The 18,429-nt window shown below is 48.0% G+C and overlaps 1 protein-coding gene and 1 long non-coding RNA gene across 4 annotated transcripts; one reads left to right on the forward strand and one right to left on the reverse strand.

The window, feature by feature from the left end:
* Positions 1-57: 57 nt before the first annotated feature.
* On the forward strand, positions 58-10,912 carry LOC128835534 (uncharacterized). 2 transcript variants are annotated; one of them, XR_008444667.1, is made up of 3 exons: positions 58-1,355; positions 1,609-1,729; positions 10,827-10,912. It is a non-coding gene; the product is annotated as an uncharacterized LOC128835534 (long non-coding RNA). The 2 variants fall into 2 exon arrangements; XR_008444668.1 differs by having other exon boundaries at positions 58-683.
* TSPO2 (translocator protein 2) lies at positions 7,464-14,671 on the reverse strand. 2 transcript variants are annotated; one of them, XM_054025061.1, is made up of 4 exons: positions 14,291-14,671; positions 12,342-12,568; positions 11,481-11,619; positions 7,464-10,980 (listed from the first exon to the last, which is right to left on the reverse strand). In XM_054025061.1, the coding sequence occupies exons 2-4, from the start codon at positions 12,512-12,514 to the stop codon at positions 10,798-10,800; spliced, it is 495 nt and encodes a 164-aa protein (XP_053881036.1). In that variant the 5' UTR covers positions 12,515-12,568; positions 14,291-14,671; the 3' UTR covers positions 7,464-10,797. The 2 variants fall into 2 exon arrangements, with proteins under 2 accessions (XP_053881036.1, XP_053881037.1); XM_054025062.1 differs by lacking the exon at positions 14,291-14,671 and having other exon boundaries at positions 12,342-13,003.
* Positions 14,672-18,429: the final 3,758 nt, after the last annotated feature.

An 18,429-nucleotide genomic window follows, 5' to 3' on the forward strand; every position in this document is an offset into this window, starting at 1 on the left:
GTCACCTATTTATCCCCAGGCAGGACAGAAACCTGGCAGGCTGCAGGACTGGCCACTTCCCCGCCTGCCCTAATTTGCCCACATTCTATCATCCTGCCCTTGAGAAAACACGCTTCTAGAGTGGGCAGGAAGGAGCAGGAAGTGTCCCCGATTTGTTTTATTTAACAATCACCCTGGATAATGGATGGGGCTGAGCCATGCTTCAATGAGGCCCCCTGCAGACATTACAGCTGGAGCCCTCACAAGAACCTGAAAATTACACCCTTTGCAAACCATACTTCTGTGGAGCAGGCACTGAAAGACGGGAATCCAACAGGAGCGAAATCCTAGTCCCATCAAAGCCAACGGCACAATCCCCACTGATGTCAAAGGATCCAGAATTTCACCCCAGCTGTATTAAAATCAGCCGTGTACAGTTACACAGCAAGGAAATATTTGGGGTGTGGGACTGTGCCAGATTACACCAGCTCAGGGATCTGGTCCTTGTTCCCTACATTTCTCTCTCCTTAGACTGTAAACAACTTGGGGGCAGGGACCATTCCTTCTTGGATGCGTGGAAATCACACTGCAAACAAATGATAAATAATAATTAAAAGACTCCTGCTTCTCAGTTATTCCTTGGTTTGTTTACACCCCCTTTGCGGTCGCCGTGGGTGCAAACACCGGATCAGTAATTGCATCAGGTGGAAGGCAGTTTGGAGACTGGAAGTGGGAGCCTATGGTGGGGTTGAGGATCAGGTTGGAGTTTGTGTGTGGGCCTAGGAGGTTGTACAGTACTAGGATCAGGAGTAAGCAGCAGTGGGATTGGGAAGTGGGGTCTAGGACTGACATGTGCAGTGTGTGGGAGGTAGAGTATGGGATTGTTCAAGAGAAGTTCTGAGGTGGTGTTTACTGTATTTTGCCTGAACCAAGTTAGCATGGAATCCAGCTATCCTAAAAAGACCCTGTAGAATAGCATTAGGGGGTCTATAAAGTTTTTATTGATAAAAGTTTGGATGTGCGTATTGCTCTGCAAAAGTGGGGAACCCAGGTTTCTTATGACCTCTAGAAAGGTTTATTTTTTTTTGTTGAGGATGGCGTGAAATGTATCCAAATTTCACAAAAACATCTCATTCTGAATTTAAAGGGAAAATTGATGCAAATCCTAGGTGCTTCTAACTTAATGGAGTTTCCTGCCGTGCCTCTAGGTTAAAAATAAATAAGAAGCATGTAGCTGCTCTGAATTCACATTTTACTCCTCCAAAGCCAATTGGAAATCAAACCTCCAGCATCTTGACTGCTGTGCTAAAGGTAGAACCCATGATGACTGAGATTCAGCCAACCAAGCTATTAAATATTAGCTCTATATTCAAGGAGTAAGTACTGAAAATTTGGGGAGGATACATTATATTCTTCATATATATCAAAGAGTCTGAATTTCTGTTTTCAGTGCAAAATTTAATTCAGCTTTAACTACGGTGTTGCATTCAGCGCCTCTATAATTTGATAGTGCCCCGCATCATGACGGATTTGGACCATTCACACTTGTTCAGTTGTACAGTTATTTTTTCTTATTGCACATTGTTCAGTTTTTGTCCCTTTACTAACAATGATCTTTCCTTTCTATAGCATCTCAAAGAATCCCAAGGGTCTTCCCAACTCCCCATGTGCTGCACCACTGAAATGCAGCTACTTCTGGGCCAGAAAACAGCAACCACCCTGCTGCACCAACACTGTTTGCTGAAACCTGGTGAGTAGTAGTTGTTTATTTGATGACTAACACTTCTGGGGTGGATTGTATTGTGACAACAGGACAGTAAGGGATTTGAGAAGTTCTGAGACAGTCTGTCCAAGGGATATATATAATTTTTCCTATGCTTTTAAAGTTTGGAATACTTTCCTTGGCTAGAGGGTAGAGTATTGTTTTTCCTCTTGACTGGTAACTATGTTCAAATTCCAGATCCCTTGTCCAGTCATTCTCACCTTTGACATTTTGGGGAGTGATTTTGGGGATGGGAATCCTCAGCTGATGAGTGACTGCTCTTTCCTTTTCTCCTCCCACCCTCTAAAACAAATAATCCCATCTTCTCTTGTATCCCCCGACCCACTGTCTCTATTTCTGGAAGCTCTCAACAGCTAGATTACTCATGGTGCCACTACTCTTGCAGCCGTTAGCTTTCACTGGCCCAGCCAAACTGCAAAGATCAATGCGAGCTCTCATCTAATCTCCGGAATGTGCTGCTGAGAGTCTGGTTCCATCCAGCCTTTCCCCAGCTGCTGCGCAGTTCCATCTAGGGCAGTGCACTAAGTAGTCACAACCCCCACCAGTCTGTGCTTGGGCCAAATATGTAAAGGAATGCCAGAGAGATGCTGTCAGTCTGACATTTGCATTAGAACTGTAGGGGGGAAAGCATCCATCGGTCTGGTCCAGGCTTTTTGACCAATGGATAGCTCCCCAAAAGCATGTGTGTGTACGTGTGTATGGGTGTGTGCCTAGTGACTGCACATAGTAATGTCGTGCTCTGCACAGCAATTTATTTTTCCTTCAGCTACTCAAGAGAGGGAGACTTGGGCCTGGGTCCAGCAGAGGTGCCAGATGTGCAGTTATTGTCATTACAGTCTGGAGTAACAGGGAACACTGCAGGTCAAGGAGGAGGCACACAGGCAGAGCTGTGGGGAGTAGAGGCCAGGACAGGGAATGGTTGCTGGAAGAGGGGACACTAAGGTGACATTCAGTTCTGGATAGCAATTAGAGATTTGATCCTTTTAGCTTTTGTGGGTTTTGTCTCAGACTTTTAGAGCTTTACCATTAATTTCAATGGAAGCAGGATCAGTCCCTTAAATTCATCTGTGACAAACAAAATTCTTTGTCTTTTTTTCCGGTGTATTAATATCTCATGTGGGGAAAATATAATAAAACACACCCAAACCCTTTGACTTTTCTCCCGTTCAGATCCTTTGTCAGTAGCCTTCTAATCGTGAACATTTATTTTCTGAGGTTAAAATGTGTGCACGTAGCTTTTATCCTGTGATGAGCACACAGGGGGCATCAGCTACCAATGCTGAAGCCTCCATTCCAGAGGGATACTCGCAAAGGGCCAATTCACCTATCAGTGAGCAGAGGGTTATCCATTTGCATTAATAGGAGTCAGGTGCTAAGGGTTTTGTGTCATATTTGCAAGAAATGCGAGAGAGCAAAGGAGCCATATGTCAGATCAGACCATTGGTCCCTAACTCCAGTATCCTATCTCTGGCGGTGGCCAACATCTGATGTTTAAGAGGTAAACAGCTTCCCCCTCCACACACGCAATGCAGCTGGCCAGTTGTGCAATGCCACGCAACTTCCTTCCTGACTTCAAGCCAGGGATCAGCTTATGCCCTGAAGCATGAGATTTAGTTGCTAGAATTTTAGTTGCATAATTACAAATCTATTTTTAATCTGATCATAACATTATCCAGCATTTTGAAGGGGGATTCAGGAGTCTGGGAATGGAGTAGAAGAGACCTAGCTACAAAGAAGAATCTTGCTAGGGTGTTCATTGTATTCCTAGGCCAGAGAAACATTTTTTGGCCAGATCCAAGAGTGAAATAAGACACTGGCTGTATTAGTCATAGCTGGGACGTGCTCTTTATTCCAAGATGACAGCTGATGGCAGTAACAAAACATCTCCCTGGATACATTGTTTAGCAGTGATCCTCCTCCTATTTTTCCAGCTGTAACTACTGTTACCCGATAAATAAATAACCCCCCCACCGACAGTGATGTACAGAGCCAGCTTTCCTTCTCTCAGCCCCCTTGGCCCATCAGCTGCTGTTCCCTCCCCGCTGTGGGACCACGTCTCATACTGCAAAGATTTCCGAGGGGTCCTTGCCATAGATATAGTCAAAAGGTAGGAATAGGTAGAGAGATTGGGGGGAAAGAGGAGGAAGTGTTTCCCCCTATAAAACCTTTTAGCTTTGTGCAAGAAGCTGGTCCCAGTGCATTTCTTTGTCTCCACATCAGACAACTAGTGGTAATTGTCTCCCTGGTTGAGAGTCTCAGGAGAGAAGCCAAGATTTGAATCTAATCTTATCTATTGTCATTTTGATATTGTGCCTATCACCATGTTATCTAGGCATTATATAAAAACCTTAGATAGATAGATAGATAGATAGATAGATAGATAGCACTGGTGTTGTCAATGCTGTACTTGTTGGACCATGTTCTGTTCTCAGGTAGGAAGATGCAACTCCCTGTAGTTTCAAAGAAGTTGCCCCCATGTAGCTGAGAGCAGAATTTGATCCTTTCTACAGATGCACAGATAGAGCACTTCAATCTCCAGGGATGTCTATTCCATTGCAGGCTTGGAAGGATTAATTTTTTATTGGTTAACACCAATTTCACTATACATACACAAACCAATGAAAAAATTGCCATCAATAATCATTGAAATTTACAGATCAACAGAGTAAGAAAAATGCTGCTTGAGATCTTATTAGTTTAAGGATATTTGTACGTTTTGACATGTGACGGTGACAATTTGTGTTTTAATGGCTATAAAGCTTTAACTTTCTGAATCTTGTATACAGCCATTAAATAATTATTGTCTGACCCCCCCCCCATTCTCTGACTTCCCCAATAATTTCCCCCAACTGTGAAAATTGAAATTCATAAACATTTTAAAAATGCTTAAAACCCAGACATTTGTTCAGCTGTGAAAATGTAAATTGATAAAAACTGGAAAAAAAATGCTTTGAAATAAACATTGATATTATCCCATACAAATTATAAAACAATAAAATAAATGTTCGGACAAGCCTATGTATAGGTTTTATATCGCAATCATCATTGTGTACATGAGCATCGTCCAGCAGGGCACTGAACAGTGCGACTACCATCTCATGTTCTTTTGTCCTTTCCCAGGGGAAGAAGTGTGTGCAATGGGTGGAGAATTTTTTATATATATAAAATACACATACACACGTGTTACTCTGTGTTTAGAGAAGTCAAGGTCAAAGAAGTGCTCCTTGCACTTGGAGGAGAAGCTGATGGGGTTTGTCTTGGTCCTTAGTTCCTATGGGAGTTCATTCCACAGGGCAGGTCTACACTATGTCGATATAACTTATGTCACTCAGGGGCGTGAAAAAGCCACCCCTATGAGCGACGCCAGCCTAAGCGCTGTCCAGACCAGTGCTATGTTGGTGGGAGACCCTCTCTCGCTGATATAGCTTCTGCCTCTCACAGAGGTGGAGTAATTATGCTGACGGGAGAGCTCTCTCCCAACAGCATAGAGCGTCTTCACCAGACTAGCCCTCAGTCTTGGGTTGGTCCCTCTAGTGAGCCCAGCTGTCTCTCATGTGTCCTCTCCTGGCCTAGGATCCTTCTACAAACATCCTACCTACGTTTTCCCTCTTAGACTGTTCAAGAAACTGAAAACCACTTTTGTCCATTTCCATCCCTTCTCGGGTTGTGCTTTATTAAATTAACAAACATTAAAATAAAGTTTCAAAGTCCATCCAAAAAGTCCATACTAACAAAAGTTTCTTATGATTCCTCTTCCTAGGCCTTCCTGCCTGGGTTCTTTCCTGCTTTGGCAGGCCACTTCCAGGCCCTCCCTGGCTGGCGTCTCAGTTCTGATGCTCACGCCTAGCAATTTCTAATCCCTGAGATTGCCCCCTTCGTTGCAGCCTTTTGCTACTCTTTATAGGACAGTCACCCAGGTGTGGCTCACTCTGTAATCAGGGGTGTCTAGCCCCAACCTTCCAGCCCTTCAAGAGCGAGCCACCTGGTTACAGTCCTCAAGAAAGCTCTTTCTTCTGCCCAGCAAGCTTTCCCCCTATGGCAGAGTGCCGCTGTGTCATTTAATACCTTTCACCAGTGGAAAGGAGGGATGGCAAGGTTGGATCAAGGTGAGGAAACAAAGTACAGGGCCAAATTTTCAAAAATTGCCACTGATTTCAGGTGCCTTGATTTGCTCATTTCACTGTGGGCCTGGCTTTCAGAGGTGCTGAACACCTGCAGCTCCCACTCACTTTAGTTGGTGTCGTGGGAACTCAGTACCTCTGAAAATCAGGCCCAGAGGTGCCCAAAATTAGAGGGCCCTTTGGAAACTTTGGGCCATAGTGAATTAAAGGCGTAGAAACCCATCCCAGTGTCTCCCAGGGAGGAAAAGACAGTCCCTGCTGTATTTGAGATGTGGCCTCCTCCATAAGCATCTCACGGCCAGCCATCTGGCCCCATCCTATTGGCATATCACCTCTTTCCCTCCCTGTGGAAGGCGAGATTACCATATCAGTTTGAGCAGGGGGTGAGCAGGGGGTAAGCAGTTTCATTTGCTCTCTGTGTGCTAGCTCCATAAAACATCTGCTCCCGGAGGTTTTGCCCCAGAAGGAACTGACTTGCTAGATTACAGTAAAGCTATGAAAAAAAATAGTCACCAAGAAACCCAATGTTGGTCTCGATGCAGGATTCACTGAATGGAATTCTCTGGCCTGTGTTATGCAGGAGGTCAGACTACATCAGTGGCTCTCAACCTTTCCAGACTACAGTACCCCCTTTTAGGACTCTGATTTGTCTTGTGTCCCCCCAAGTTTCACCTCACTTAAAAACTACTTGCTTACAAAATCAGACATAAAAATAAGTGCCACAGCCATTATTACTGAAAAATTGCTGACTTTTTCATTTTTACCATATAATTATAAAACAAATCAGGTTGAATACAAATATTGTACTTACGTTTCAGTGCAGTATAAACAAGTCATTGTCTGTATGAAATTTTAGTTTGTACTGACTTTGCTAGTGCTTTTTATGTAACCTGTTGTAAAACAAGGCAAATATCCAGGGCCGGCTCCAGGGTTTTGGCTGCCCCAAGCAGCCAAAAAAAAAAAAAAAAAAAGCCGCGATCTGCAGTGGCAATTCGGCAGAAGGTCCTTCGCTCTGAGGGGGAGTGAGGAACCGTCCACCGAATTGCCGCCGAATAGCTGGACCTGCCGCCCCTCTCCGGAGTGGCCACCCCAAGAACCTGTTTGCCAAGCTGGTGCCTGGAGCCGGCCCTGCAAATATCTAGATGAGTTGATGTACCCCCTGGAAGACTTCTGCGTACCCCTGGTTGAGAACCACTGGACTAGATGATCCGAATAGGCCCTTCTGGCTTGAAAATCGAGAACTGTATCAAGTCCATCCACTGCTCTAACCTGCGCATTGAGGAGCTTTTTTCCATGAGATTCAGTGGGTTCCTTGGAGCCTTTCACAGAACTAGTGCCTAATGCCGTTTCCCCTTCCATCTGAGTTCCATGCAAAAGCCGCGGGCTCTCGCCAGGGTTCCTGGAACCTTTCCCAGCCCTTCTGCAAACCCAGACCACAAACAACGGATTTCTTTTTGCAAACAAAAAATCTTGGTTTTATTAAAAGCAAATACAATGTCTCTACATCCGCAGTTCAGACTACACTACCCAAAATAACGCCCTTCACCTCTACAATTAGCTGCCAGTAAAAAGATCCATTAGAGAGATACATACATTGTTTTTATTTAATAAAAAAATAGTAAATCCTCTCTCTAAACAGGGAATATCTAATGCCTAGACAGCAGAAGGAAGGATCAGAATGGGGGAGGTTGGAATGGACCTTCCTCTCATAGGGTTGCCAACCCTCCAGGATTGTTCTGGGTTCTCCAGGAATTAAAGATTAATCTTCAGTTAAAGATGATGTCATGCGATGAAACCTCCAGGAATACATCCAACCAAAATAGGCAACCCTATGCTCTACGGGTGTGTCTACACTGCAATTGGACCCCCACGGCTGGCCCGTGCCAGCTGATTTGGGCTCACAGGGCTTAGGCCAAGGGGCTGTTTAATTGCAGTGGGGTTCATTCCCCCTTCGCACCTCGCTGGGTCCTAGACCCCAGGCTCTAGCCCATGGCCAAATGTCTACACCGCAGTTAAACAGCCCCTTAGTCCGAGCTCTGCGAGGCTGAGTCAGCTGGCACAGGCCAGCTTGGGGTGTCGAATTGCGGTGTAGACACACTCTGAGATGCACCGATTACTGTGTATCATTGCTCTGGAATATTAAGTACATTGTCATCTTCCCTGCCTGTTTTGCCCCCTTTAAAAAACAAAGCAACCCCTTAACTCCCCTCTTCCTTGGGTTAAAACAAATATAGGCTACGTCCATAATTCACCATAATGTGTGAAAGGAGACAGTGTGGCAGCATTCAGGAAAACATCCTTATTCAGTAACTTGTTAAGTACCTGCTTAGCTTTAAGCACATGCTGAAGTCCCGTTGAAGTCCTGAATCAGGGCCAGATGCAGGGCCGGCTGTAGGCACCAACAAAATAAGTAGGTGCTTGGGGCGGCACATTTCTAGGGGCAGCATTCTGGCGCCGGCCATCCTAGGCGCTGACTCCGGGGCATGGGGAAAAAGTGCCCCTACTGCCCCAGCTCGCCTCCACCTACTCCCCTGAGTGCACCGCCGCCGCACTGCTTCTCCGTTTCGCGCAGCAAGGCTGGGAGGGAGGGAGGAGAAGCCGAGCGGCGGGGTGCTCGGAGGAGGTGACGGTGGTGGAGCGGAGGTGAGCTGGAGCGGGGAGCGGTTCCTCTACCTCCCTGTTACTTCCTGCGGCCCCCCCCAGCTCACCTCCACTCCGCCTGCTCCCCTGAATGCACTGCCGCTCTGCTTCTCCCCCCTCCCTCGCCTGAGACGGAGGGGGGAGAAGCGGAGCAGTAGCGCACCCAGGGGAGCAGGCAGAGTGGAGGTGAGCTAGGGTGGGAGGTCGTGGGGGGGGGGGGGGAGCGCAGGAAGCAATGCGGGGGGGAAATGCAGCACCCCCGGGGGAGGAGGCGGGGCCAGGGATTTGGGGAACGGGTTTGGAAGGGGCAGAGCTGGGGCGAGGCCAGGGGCGGGAGGGGCATGAAAAAAAGGGGGGTGGCCAAAAATTATTTTTTTGCTTGGGGCGGCCAAAATCCTAGAGCCCGGCCCTGGCCAGATGGAGGTTGAAGCCTGAACATTTTGAATTTCTTATCTTCTGGAGAGGAAGGATTGTCCAGTGGTTAGAGCATTGGCCCAGGAGGTTAGAATTGTCTTTGCTCTGCCACCGACTGCTTTTGTGACCTTGGGCACATCACTTTGGCCTAGTCTGCACTAGAAACCACTCACTAGTATTGCTATCCTGCCAAATTCTTGTAGTGTAGATGCTGTTTATACTTGCAAAGGAATGCTTTTGTTGGTATAGCTTGATTCCCAAAGCAAAAAACGTCAATCAGCAAAAGCTTTTTTGTTGGGATAACTACATCCACATTAGGGCTTTTGCCAATATAGAAATGTTGTTTAAAAAAAGAAAAATCACACCCCTAACTCAGATTGCTTTACCATCAAAACTTTCTAGTGTAGACCTGGCTTAAGTCTCTCTGTGCCTCAGTCTCCTTGTCTGTACAATAGGGATAATAGCATTGTCCTACTTCACAGGGAGTTTGTGAGCATAAAAAGTGCGAGGGGCTCACATGCTATGGTAATGGGGGTCTGGTAAGCACTTTAGACAGTCGATTTGTCCAGGACCCTCTTGGTGAGTCTAAGGAGGCACAACCTCCTCAGCATTACGGGCCCCGGCCTGCAAGCACTCTCTCACATGAGCAGTCTTTATGGGCCTGTTTTTTACATGAATCAGGCACCGCTTCCACTAACCTGGAAAATTCCAAAGTGGTAGTGGGTAAAGTGATACTGCCTGGGATTTTAAAGGACTCAGGTTAGGGTGACCAGACAGCAAGTGTGAAAAATCGGGACGGGGTAAGGAGGTAATAGGAGCCTATATAAGAAAAAAGACCCAAAAATCAGGAGTGTCCCTATAAAATCGGGACATCTGGTCACCCTAAGTCAGGTGCCCAATTCCCACTGAATTTCAATGGAATTTAGGCATCTAACTCCCTTGTGCACCTTTGAAAATCCCAGCTGTTGTCTGGTAGTTTAAGGCACAACATTTAGAGGGGTTGGTTTGAAGGTTTTACAAAGCATATTATAAATGTGTCAGTACATGTTTTGGGGGATGTTTTATTTCAGTGAATGCGGGGGGGGGGGAGGGTTTGTGGGGAGGGGTATTTTAGAGGTGGGACAGATAAAGATTTCCCTTCAGTACAGTTATTTGCACTCCAGTCATTGCAGCATTGCACAGGGGCATGAGAACCAAGAAGCACAATAGACTAAAAGCAGAAAATGAACCTGACCATTTTCATTTTGCAGGCAGAGAGAATGGCAAGTAATGAGCAAGCAACCTAGATGGTGAGAAGTTAATGGCTAATGGTAAAAAGTCCAAACTGAGTCTTATGCAAAAATTAAACAGCAGAAAAGGCAAAAAGCCATTAGGTTTGTAAAAATAGTCCTGTTTTAATCATCTCAGGTGTTTTTTGTCACACAGGTGAGAATTTTTTTAATGTATGCGAGCAAATTCTGATCTCAGTTGCACTGATATAAATCCAGAATAACTCCATTGTCTTCAGTGGAGTGACTCTGAATTTATAGTGGCATAACAGAGCAGAAATTGGCGTATGAGATTTAACCTGTTAGTGTCCCTATAAGACCACCATACAGCTGTAACCCCAAAACCCCAGCATTGTTGGAGAAAGAGAGAGGCAGGGGTTCTCAGGTTAAAGGTATATGGTAGCCTTAAAGGGACATCCCATTGCATTGTGCAAAATTTTCCCCATCCGCCCTATGCAAATAATATGTATGTTCAGGTGTCCATCTTAATAAAATTAACTACCCCCAGGCTATCAGCTCTTGGTTCACCACATCACATCAGGATGGGTTGGTTTCATAGAATGACCTTATTTCACCAGCTCCTCTTTTTGTCTTAGTCACTCTTTCCTTTTTCCTCCTCAGGATTGTCCCTCCAGATGCAGAAGGTGAGAGAAGAAGCCAAGGTCAGCCAGGCCAGATAAGGCACCATCAGCATTGTTGCCATCTTGTTAATGGGGTACCAAGAGTACATGGTGCCAAGCACCAGGCCATATAGGCACAAGATGTCCACCAGAGCCTGAAGAAGAGAGAGCGAAATGATTGAGGCATCTACTGCTGGGATCGTATTCTCCCTATGCATTGTAAGAGTAACTCTTATCGAAGGCAGTCCAACGAGAGTAGGACTGTTATGGGCTCTCCTGTTGACAGTGTATTTTATAGCCTGATAAGCCATCCACAAATAGTGTGGCCCCTTAAAGTTCATGGCCCTGCCTCTGGTTTGACCAGGGTGTGACACTCAAGGAGGCTTATCTCTCGATGTAACTTCTTAACGGAAAGATGCAGCAGCCAGAACACTGGCTCCCTAACCGCCCCGCTTTTCGGTCAGGAATGCGAGGGACTGATAACACTGGTTAGAATCAAGTGTGGTGTGAGCAGACACTGAGCTCTGCTAATATGCCTTTACAGTTGACACAGGGTACAGCACTACCTGGTGCTCGCTGTAGACCCTCCGAAAGGCGCCAAACTGGTGGCGCAGAGACACAGACAACACAAGACAAATATGCACAGACACGTTACCAGTTTTAGCTTATGAGCGCCAAAGAATAGGGGAGTCCAAGCCCAGTTCAAGGCAAGCTGAGCCCCGTAGAGGCCCAGCGGGATGACAGCTTTGCTGTTGAAGCCCCCTAAGTCATTCCACACCAAATATGAAGCATAGCTGTGAAGAGGAAAATCACAATTAACATTTTGCTGTCCCACCTGGCTTCTCTCCAAGATGCTGTGGGATCAGGCACTATTCTACCAGGAGGCACCAGTTTTTGCTCCATATAATTCTTATTATTGGAACACAGCTCCAAGGGCAGATCCCACCCTAGCCAAAGGCAGCTCTTATGACTTGTCTACACTGGGTTTTGAGGGTGGGGTTTGCACCGATGTAGCTACACTGATGCAGCTCCTAGTCTAAACATACTGCACTGGCGCAAAAGTGACTTGCGGTAGTGGGTTTGCACCAGCGCAGCATTGGTGCACCTACATCTGTGGCCTGCCATCACATCAAACTCATGATCTCTCTTGTCTATTTAGGCAGTAAGTTCATCTGGCAGGGAATGTCTCTGGCTATGGATACAGCGCCTAGCACAATGGGCCCCTGATCTTAGCTGGGTTCTCAAAGTTCTACAGTTGTCATCGTGAGCCTCAGTGCAAAATAAACCCAGTGTAGACAAAGTCCCCGGCAAAAAAAAAAAAGTTCCAGGTGGAGCTGATGAACTCAGCTCAGTATCCAGTGAGGTGTTATGTTCATCTTCTGAATATAAACGGCCCTTTCCTGCCCACTTGGTCCTTGAGAAGGAAAGCTCCAAACTGAGCAGTGGAGGAGAGTGAAGTCTCCCCTAGAGATAAAGACCTACAGAAACAGAGAAGGGGTAGTACACGGAACCTTACCCCATGCCTGTGTACAGGGTAGTCCACACGACGGGGAACATTTTGTTGGGTGGACGCCAAGAGGGTTTCTTCAGGCTTTCGAACCAAGTAGGCACTTCCTTCCGTGTCAAGAGCCAGCCGAGAATTCCCCCGATATGAGGCAAGGCAGAGAACCCAAAAGCATGAGCCCACATCCCTCCTTACTGGATTGAACTGGACTTGGGGTGGCTGGTCCTGGCGTTTTGTGACTAAAAAGCAATAAGTGAGCATCATTTACAAAGGACATTGGTTATTTCCATATTGACCAAGATCTTCCAGGTCTTTGCCTTATTCTAATTGCCTGGAGGTCTTTTTGGCAAAGTGGCTACCCCCCATCCCCACTCCCTGTCATTGCACTGGCTGCTGCAATTTCATTATTTACCTAACGTGGCTGCATTGAAACCATCCTTAGAAGACAGGACTGAAGTCACTTTTCTCAGTGCTTGTCCAAATGCCATAGCTCACAGAGCGCACAACCTCTCCTACACGTATGCTGCTAGACCTCTCAATGTAGCTATAATCTCTCTGCTGCATGCTCCTCTCACTAGGGAAAAACAGGCAGTTTGTCGTGGGACCCCCATTTTCTTCTCTCTTCAGCTTATCTCTCACCATATATTTATATTTTAAATAAACATCTGTAGTGAGCATTTTTTCATCATAATATTTCAAAGTGCCTTACTAACATTATTTAAACCTCCCTGCACTCCTGGAAGGCAGAAAGGGATTATTCTCCCCCATTTCATAAAGGGGTAAACTGAGGCACAGAGGGGTTTATTGGCTTGTCTAGGTCATACAGTGATTCCCTTCCAGATCCAGGCACAGAACCAAGGAATGCCGAGTCTCAATCACCTGTCCTAGCCATTACATACCCCCTCCCTTTTTAAAGACAGTCGCACAGTCTTTACTGGACTATGGGCAAGTCGTATCAGGGCTGAGTGTCCCCCAGTCCTCAACATGCTTCTCACCCTCAGGGGCAGATTGAGATGTGCCTGTCTAGCCTCTCAGTGGACCAACCCTTTCTTTTTGGATCCATTTATAACTTTAAACCCAATCTCATTAATCTGCAGGAACACACATGGGCTGTTCTTCCTGGCAGTAAAAGATCATACTGATCATGCTCGGCATCACTGTGGGAGTCTGAGCAAAAGACTTCAAAAAGGTGGTTGTCTTTGGCAATGAAAGGGGAGAGGTTCAGAATACGTCTTTCAGAAAAAAAGGTCCCTGGGCAGGGGTGCTGGAACAATTTCTATAGTGGGGGTGCTGGTGATGGAAACCATGTATTTGGTGTTTATTACTACTTCAAGACAGAGGGTGCAGCAGCACCCCTTGCACCCGTAGTTGCAGAACCACTGTCCCTGGGAATCCATCTATTCTGTTAGTTTGCACTTGTCGGGGGACATAGATCAGGAGAAAAGAACTGACCCGAATAGTCTTCTGTGTTTTGGATTTTGATCCAGAACTAACGCTGACAGCCCATGCTAATTATTAATATTATGCAAGAAAAGGTCATCTTTAGAAACCCGGAGCCAGCAGAACACAAGCAAAGGTATGCATCAGTAAAGACCAAATACACACAGGCGTCATAGCAAATAAACAAGTCCTTTACCAGACAGTTTATGGCACTATTGACGCATCTATGGGCCAGAAAACCAGCCTTGCGCTGAGCAAAATAAGGAGAGTCGATCCTAATTTAAAATTATATAATGGCACAGGCTGCATTTCAGTTTCTACTCAGCAGAGCAAATTGTTACTGCCAGGGTTTGCAAAAACAAACAAACAAACAAACACTGGAAATGGGAGGCTAGTTTGTTACAGATTGCTGAAGTAACTAAGGGGTGAAACAGACACTTCCCTGTCATAACATTCTAATTTGGAACACAGCTGCTGATACTGACAAGGCTAAATCTATAGGAACAGCAGCCTTCACTCACCTTCTCCCAGTTGATTTTCCCCCGTCACCAGGAAAACACAACAAGCAAACAGATGGATTTCTGAGGCCAGCCTCTGGCTCTGTTCCTGCTTCTACACAATGAAGAAATTGTCATCTGAGTTACGCTGAAGTAGCAGAGAAAGGGGCGTATGTGTGGAGCCTGTAGTCTGGAAAAAGAAAATACCACCCTGCTCAAAATAAGAATCTGACACATCTGTTGTGGGGGGAGGGCACTTTTCCCAGTGGACCCTGGTGCTAATTGAAAAGCAGGCAAGCTCCTTGTTTTGCCCAGCCCTTCCCACACTTGTCAGGCAGGCCCTTTTGGTCACGGAGGGGATATCTCCTACCAGAGGCTGTCAAAATATGACCATGTTGTTAAACAGCCGAGAGGCTTGGGACCTGCCTGATTGCAATGGGAGGTCACGCAGGACTCGGCCACAGAGGTCTCCCTGTTGGGAGGTGCGCAGTGGGGGGAGAACTGTGTGCAGCTGGGCTGTTTCTGCCTATGTTAAGTGCTAGCAGGTTTCCCCCTAGCCACAGTTTCAGTTGGAGGTTAAGCATGTGACCCTGCCGTACCCTGGTGATTCTCTTAGCAGGGTGTCACTTTCCCGGGACAGCTCATTTTCCATGACTCAAATGGGTTGGCTATGTGGGCGCACGGCCCATTGAGCAGATCTGCCGCTGTCTGTTGGGCTTCCCTTCTGCACACAGTGGGTTTATTCCCAGCAACCTGCTTTAACCAGAGTTAATATGTTGGGAGAAAAAAATTAAGCCCTGCTGTTTCTCTCTGCTGCCTGAGAAGGTGGGGCTCAGACCCAGCCGCTTATCGGCCAGGCTGTGCATGAATTGGGGTGCTGACCAAGGGGACGCCGTCCCTTTTGTAACCATGATGCTTTTGTTTTCCGCGGGCTGTCCCTTTAAACTTGCAAGGACTCGGCTGCTTATCTCTATGGATAGTCATTGCGAGTGCAGGCTGTGATCTGTCTCTTGCACGTCTCTGGCCCTCAGTTGCGTAGTATCTGAGCACAGCAGGGCTTTTACTGTCTTTATCCTCAGACAGCCCTGCAAGGTAGGGCGGTGCTGTTATCCCCATTGCGCAGATAACAACACCTAGCTCTTCTCTAGCACTTGTCGTCCATAGATCTCGAAGCACTTGACAAAGGAGGTCAAGTTTCATTGTTCCCATTTTACAGCGGGGGAAACTGAGGCACAGAGAGACTAAAGGGTTTGTCCACATAGAGAAATTGGCCAGAACAGCTCCCCATGTGGACACTCTGGTTCTGGAATAAGAGTGCCTTTTTCTGGTTTAAGGCAGGGTGTGAATTTAATCTGGATTAAGTTCCCTGTGTAGACAAGCCCTGAGTGACTTGCCCAAAGTCGCACAGGGAGTTGGAGGTGGAGCAGGAAGCTGAACCTGCGTCTCAGGAGTTCCAGGCCAGTGCCCTGACCCTGGGCCATCCTTCCTCCCTTTTTCTCATTTTGTTCCCTCTTGACCCAAGGGAAGGTCATTTGGGCTGGGTCGGCTGGTCTTTGTGCAATGGCAGTACCCAGCTTTGCCCACCTCTGATACAGCACTGAGTCTGTCACGCCGCACTTCCCATCCGCCCCTCGCCCTATGACACAAGAACGTGTTGGCAGGAGACTCTTCTGGATCAGACTTTTCCGGGGACGTGGCCCGTTTCCAAGCCTTGCCTTGTGGGCCAGAGCACGGTGAAATGTTTCGAAACAGACAGTTTGCTGACCAATGCGGTTTCGGCCAACCCAAGACGATGAGCGTATTTGAATGAATAATTTTGGCCCTTCGCAAGATGGCCAAAGGAGAAGGGGCCACCCCCACGCCCCTTCTCCTCCCCACCACCCTGCCCTTACTAACCTTTAGCCAGTTGGGGTGTGGGAGACCCAGGTTCAAATCCCTGCTCTGGAACAGACCCCAAATGGATGTTTTCAACTCACTGAAAAGTCCAAAAAGCTTCAGAGTCTGTTCAACGTGAACGGAATATTATTATTATTTTTTTTATTATTATTATTTTTTTTGGAGGGGGGTAAGGGGGAAAGCTGCTGCCAAACCAAACGTTCAGTTCTTCCCCCAGCTCTGCTGTGGTCCTCAAGGGGCAAAGCGCCCACGGACGTCACAGGCACCTTGGCTGGGATCAGACCCTGTGGTTCTCTCCCTGCTCGGCTCACACTGACCCGCGCGCTCTGGCTAATCCTGCACTGGCGCCTCCCGCTCGCCTCCCGCTCGCCTGGCTCTCTTCAGTGTGGCACTGCTGCCTGCCTGGCCATCCAGCGGGTCCCTGCCATGGGGCTGGCCTAGTCCAGGAGAGTCTCCCTGAAGGAAACCCAGGGGCCATTGGGTAGGTCCGCATAGGCCACAGCGGTTTTTCACTGGCTTGCAGTGCTGATAGGGTGACCAGATGTCCCGATTTTACAGGAACAGTCCCGATTTTTGGGTCTTTTTCTTATATAGGCTCCTATTACACCCCACCCCATCCTGATTTTTCACACTTGCTGTCTGGTCACCCTAAGTGCTGCTCTCCCAAGGCCATGGTAGGGCAGCATGGTGCTCCGTGTCCCCTTGCCAGGGCTTGCCGGCGGCATCCCCTGCCCCACCCTGACCTCTCTCCCCATGAATGGAGGGAAAAGCCCATGAAATTAACTGATCTTCCTCTTGGGAAGGCCCCGGCCACAAGCCTGGGGTGGCGTCACTTTCAAAGCCGCTCCAAACAGTGTGGGTCATGTGTAGACATGGGACAGCGACTGCAAACTCCAGCCCCGAGTCCCCAGCTGCTCGATGAGTGAAGGACCCCCGGCCTCTCTTGCAGCCGGGGCTTTGCTGCAGCAAGTGGCGGGCCCCTCCCGCCTCTCTTGGAGAGAGGTTCCTGAGGGAGCGTTATCCCTCAATGTCCTGACCTTTACCACCGAGGGAGAAAGCCTCCAGTTATGGCTCCCACTGGGCCCCTTCTGCTTTCTCAGCTGGAGCAGCCTCAGGTCTGAGGCCCGCGTCTGGGTCTGGCGGGCACAGAAAGAATCCGCCCCTGTGTGTGTCTGAGCACAGAGCGCCCGGGCCAGCCCCCTCCCCGAGCCAGCTGTGCGATGCTGGTGGTGGCAGCGGGAAAGGCTGGCTGGAGGGGAGCCTGGGTGATGAGAGAAAGCTCTTAACTCTCGCCCCCGGGGGTGTGATCAAACACCCCCGCGCTCGGGGCTTGTGTCTGTATTAGCCATTCTAGTGCTCTGGCCCTCAAAGATATTTAGGTACTTCAGAGTGAGGAACAAGAAATGCCCCCTAGTGGACAATTATGGAATATCCTGCCCACGGGGGAAGCTTCCTCCTGACCCCTGTCAGTCAATGTTTGGTGCATGCCCTGAAACATGAAGGTTCATATCCCTTAGGCACGTGTGTCCTGTCCAACAGAACCGTGAGTGACCGTTTTTAAAGGGCCCCTGCCAAAGCTCTAACTCCCCCATTCCTCCTTGGCTTGTGCAGGCATCACCCTGGTGGTGATCATGGCCGTGTAAGTCTGTGCGTAGGGTGTGAGCCCTCCAGGGCAGGGTCAGTGAACTATTCCGTGTCTGTACAGCGCCTACCACAGGGAGGCCAGGCTATTAGGTGCTATCTCCATAGACCCGTCATTCAAATGGGAAGGTGCCAATCCATCTCCAGAGCCGTTCCTTAGTCTGAATCGAGCTGAACCTTTTGCCAGGTAGCGCTTGTGTGTATTACGGTTTTTCACAGAGTCCATGGCCGGAAGGGAGCAGTGACCATCCAGTCTGACTCCCTGCATAGCGCATCCCCCACCATAAACCCAACAGCAGATCGCTCAGAAAAAACCTCCCCTCTGGATTTAAAAATTGCTAGGGATGGAGAAGCCACCACAGCTCCAGGGTGGAAGGATGGCTCAGTGGTTAGGGCACTCGCCAGAGACCCGGGTTTGATACCCTGACGTCCTGCCTGACCTTGAGCAAGCAAACCCCTTAGTGTCTCTGGGGCTCCATCTGTCCAATGGAGATGGCAGCACTGCCCTGTCTTGGGGTGGGGGTAGGTGAGGATAAATACAATGAAGACTGGGAGGTGCTCAGATTCTGCTGAGGGGGGCCTTAGATGGACAGACGTGGCCCCTTTGTGCTGGGCACTGCACGCTT

The sequence above is a fragment of the Malaclemys terrapin genome, chromosome 4 (assembly GCF_027887155.1).
Source record: "Malaclemys terrapin pileata isolate rMalTer1 chromosome 4, rMalTer1.hap1, whole genome shotgun sequence".
Taxonomy (NCBI): Eukaryota; Metazoa; Chordata; order Testudines; family Emydidae; genus Malaclemys; species Malaclemys terrapin.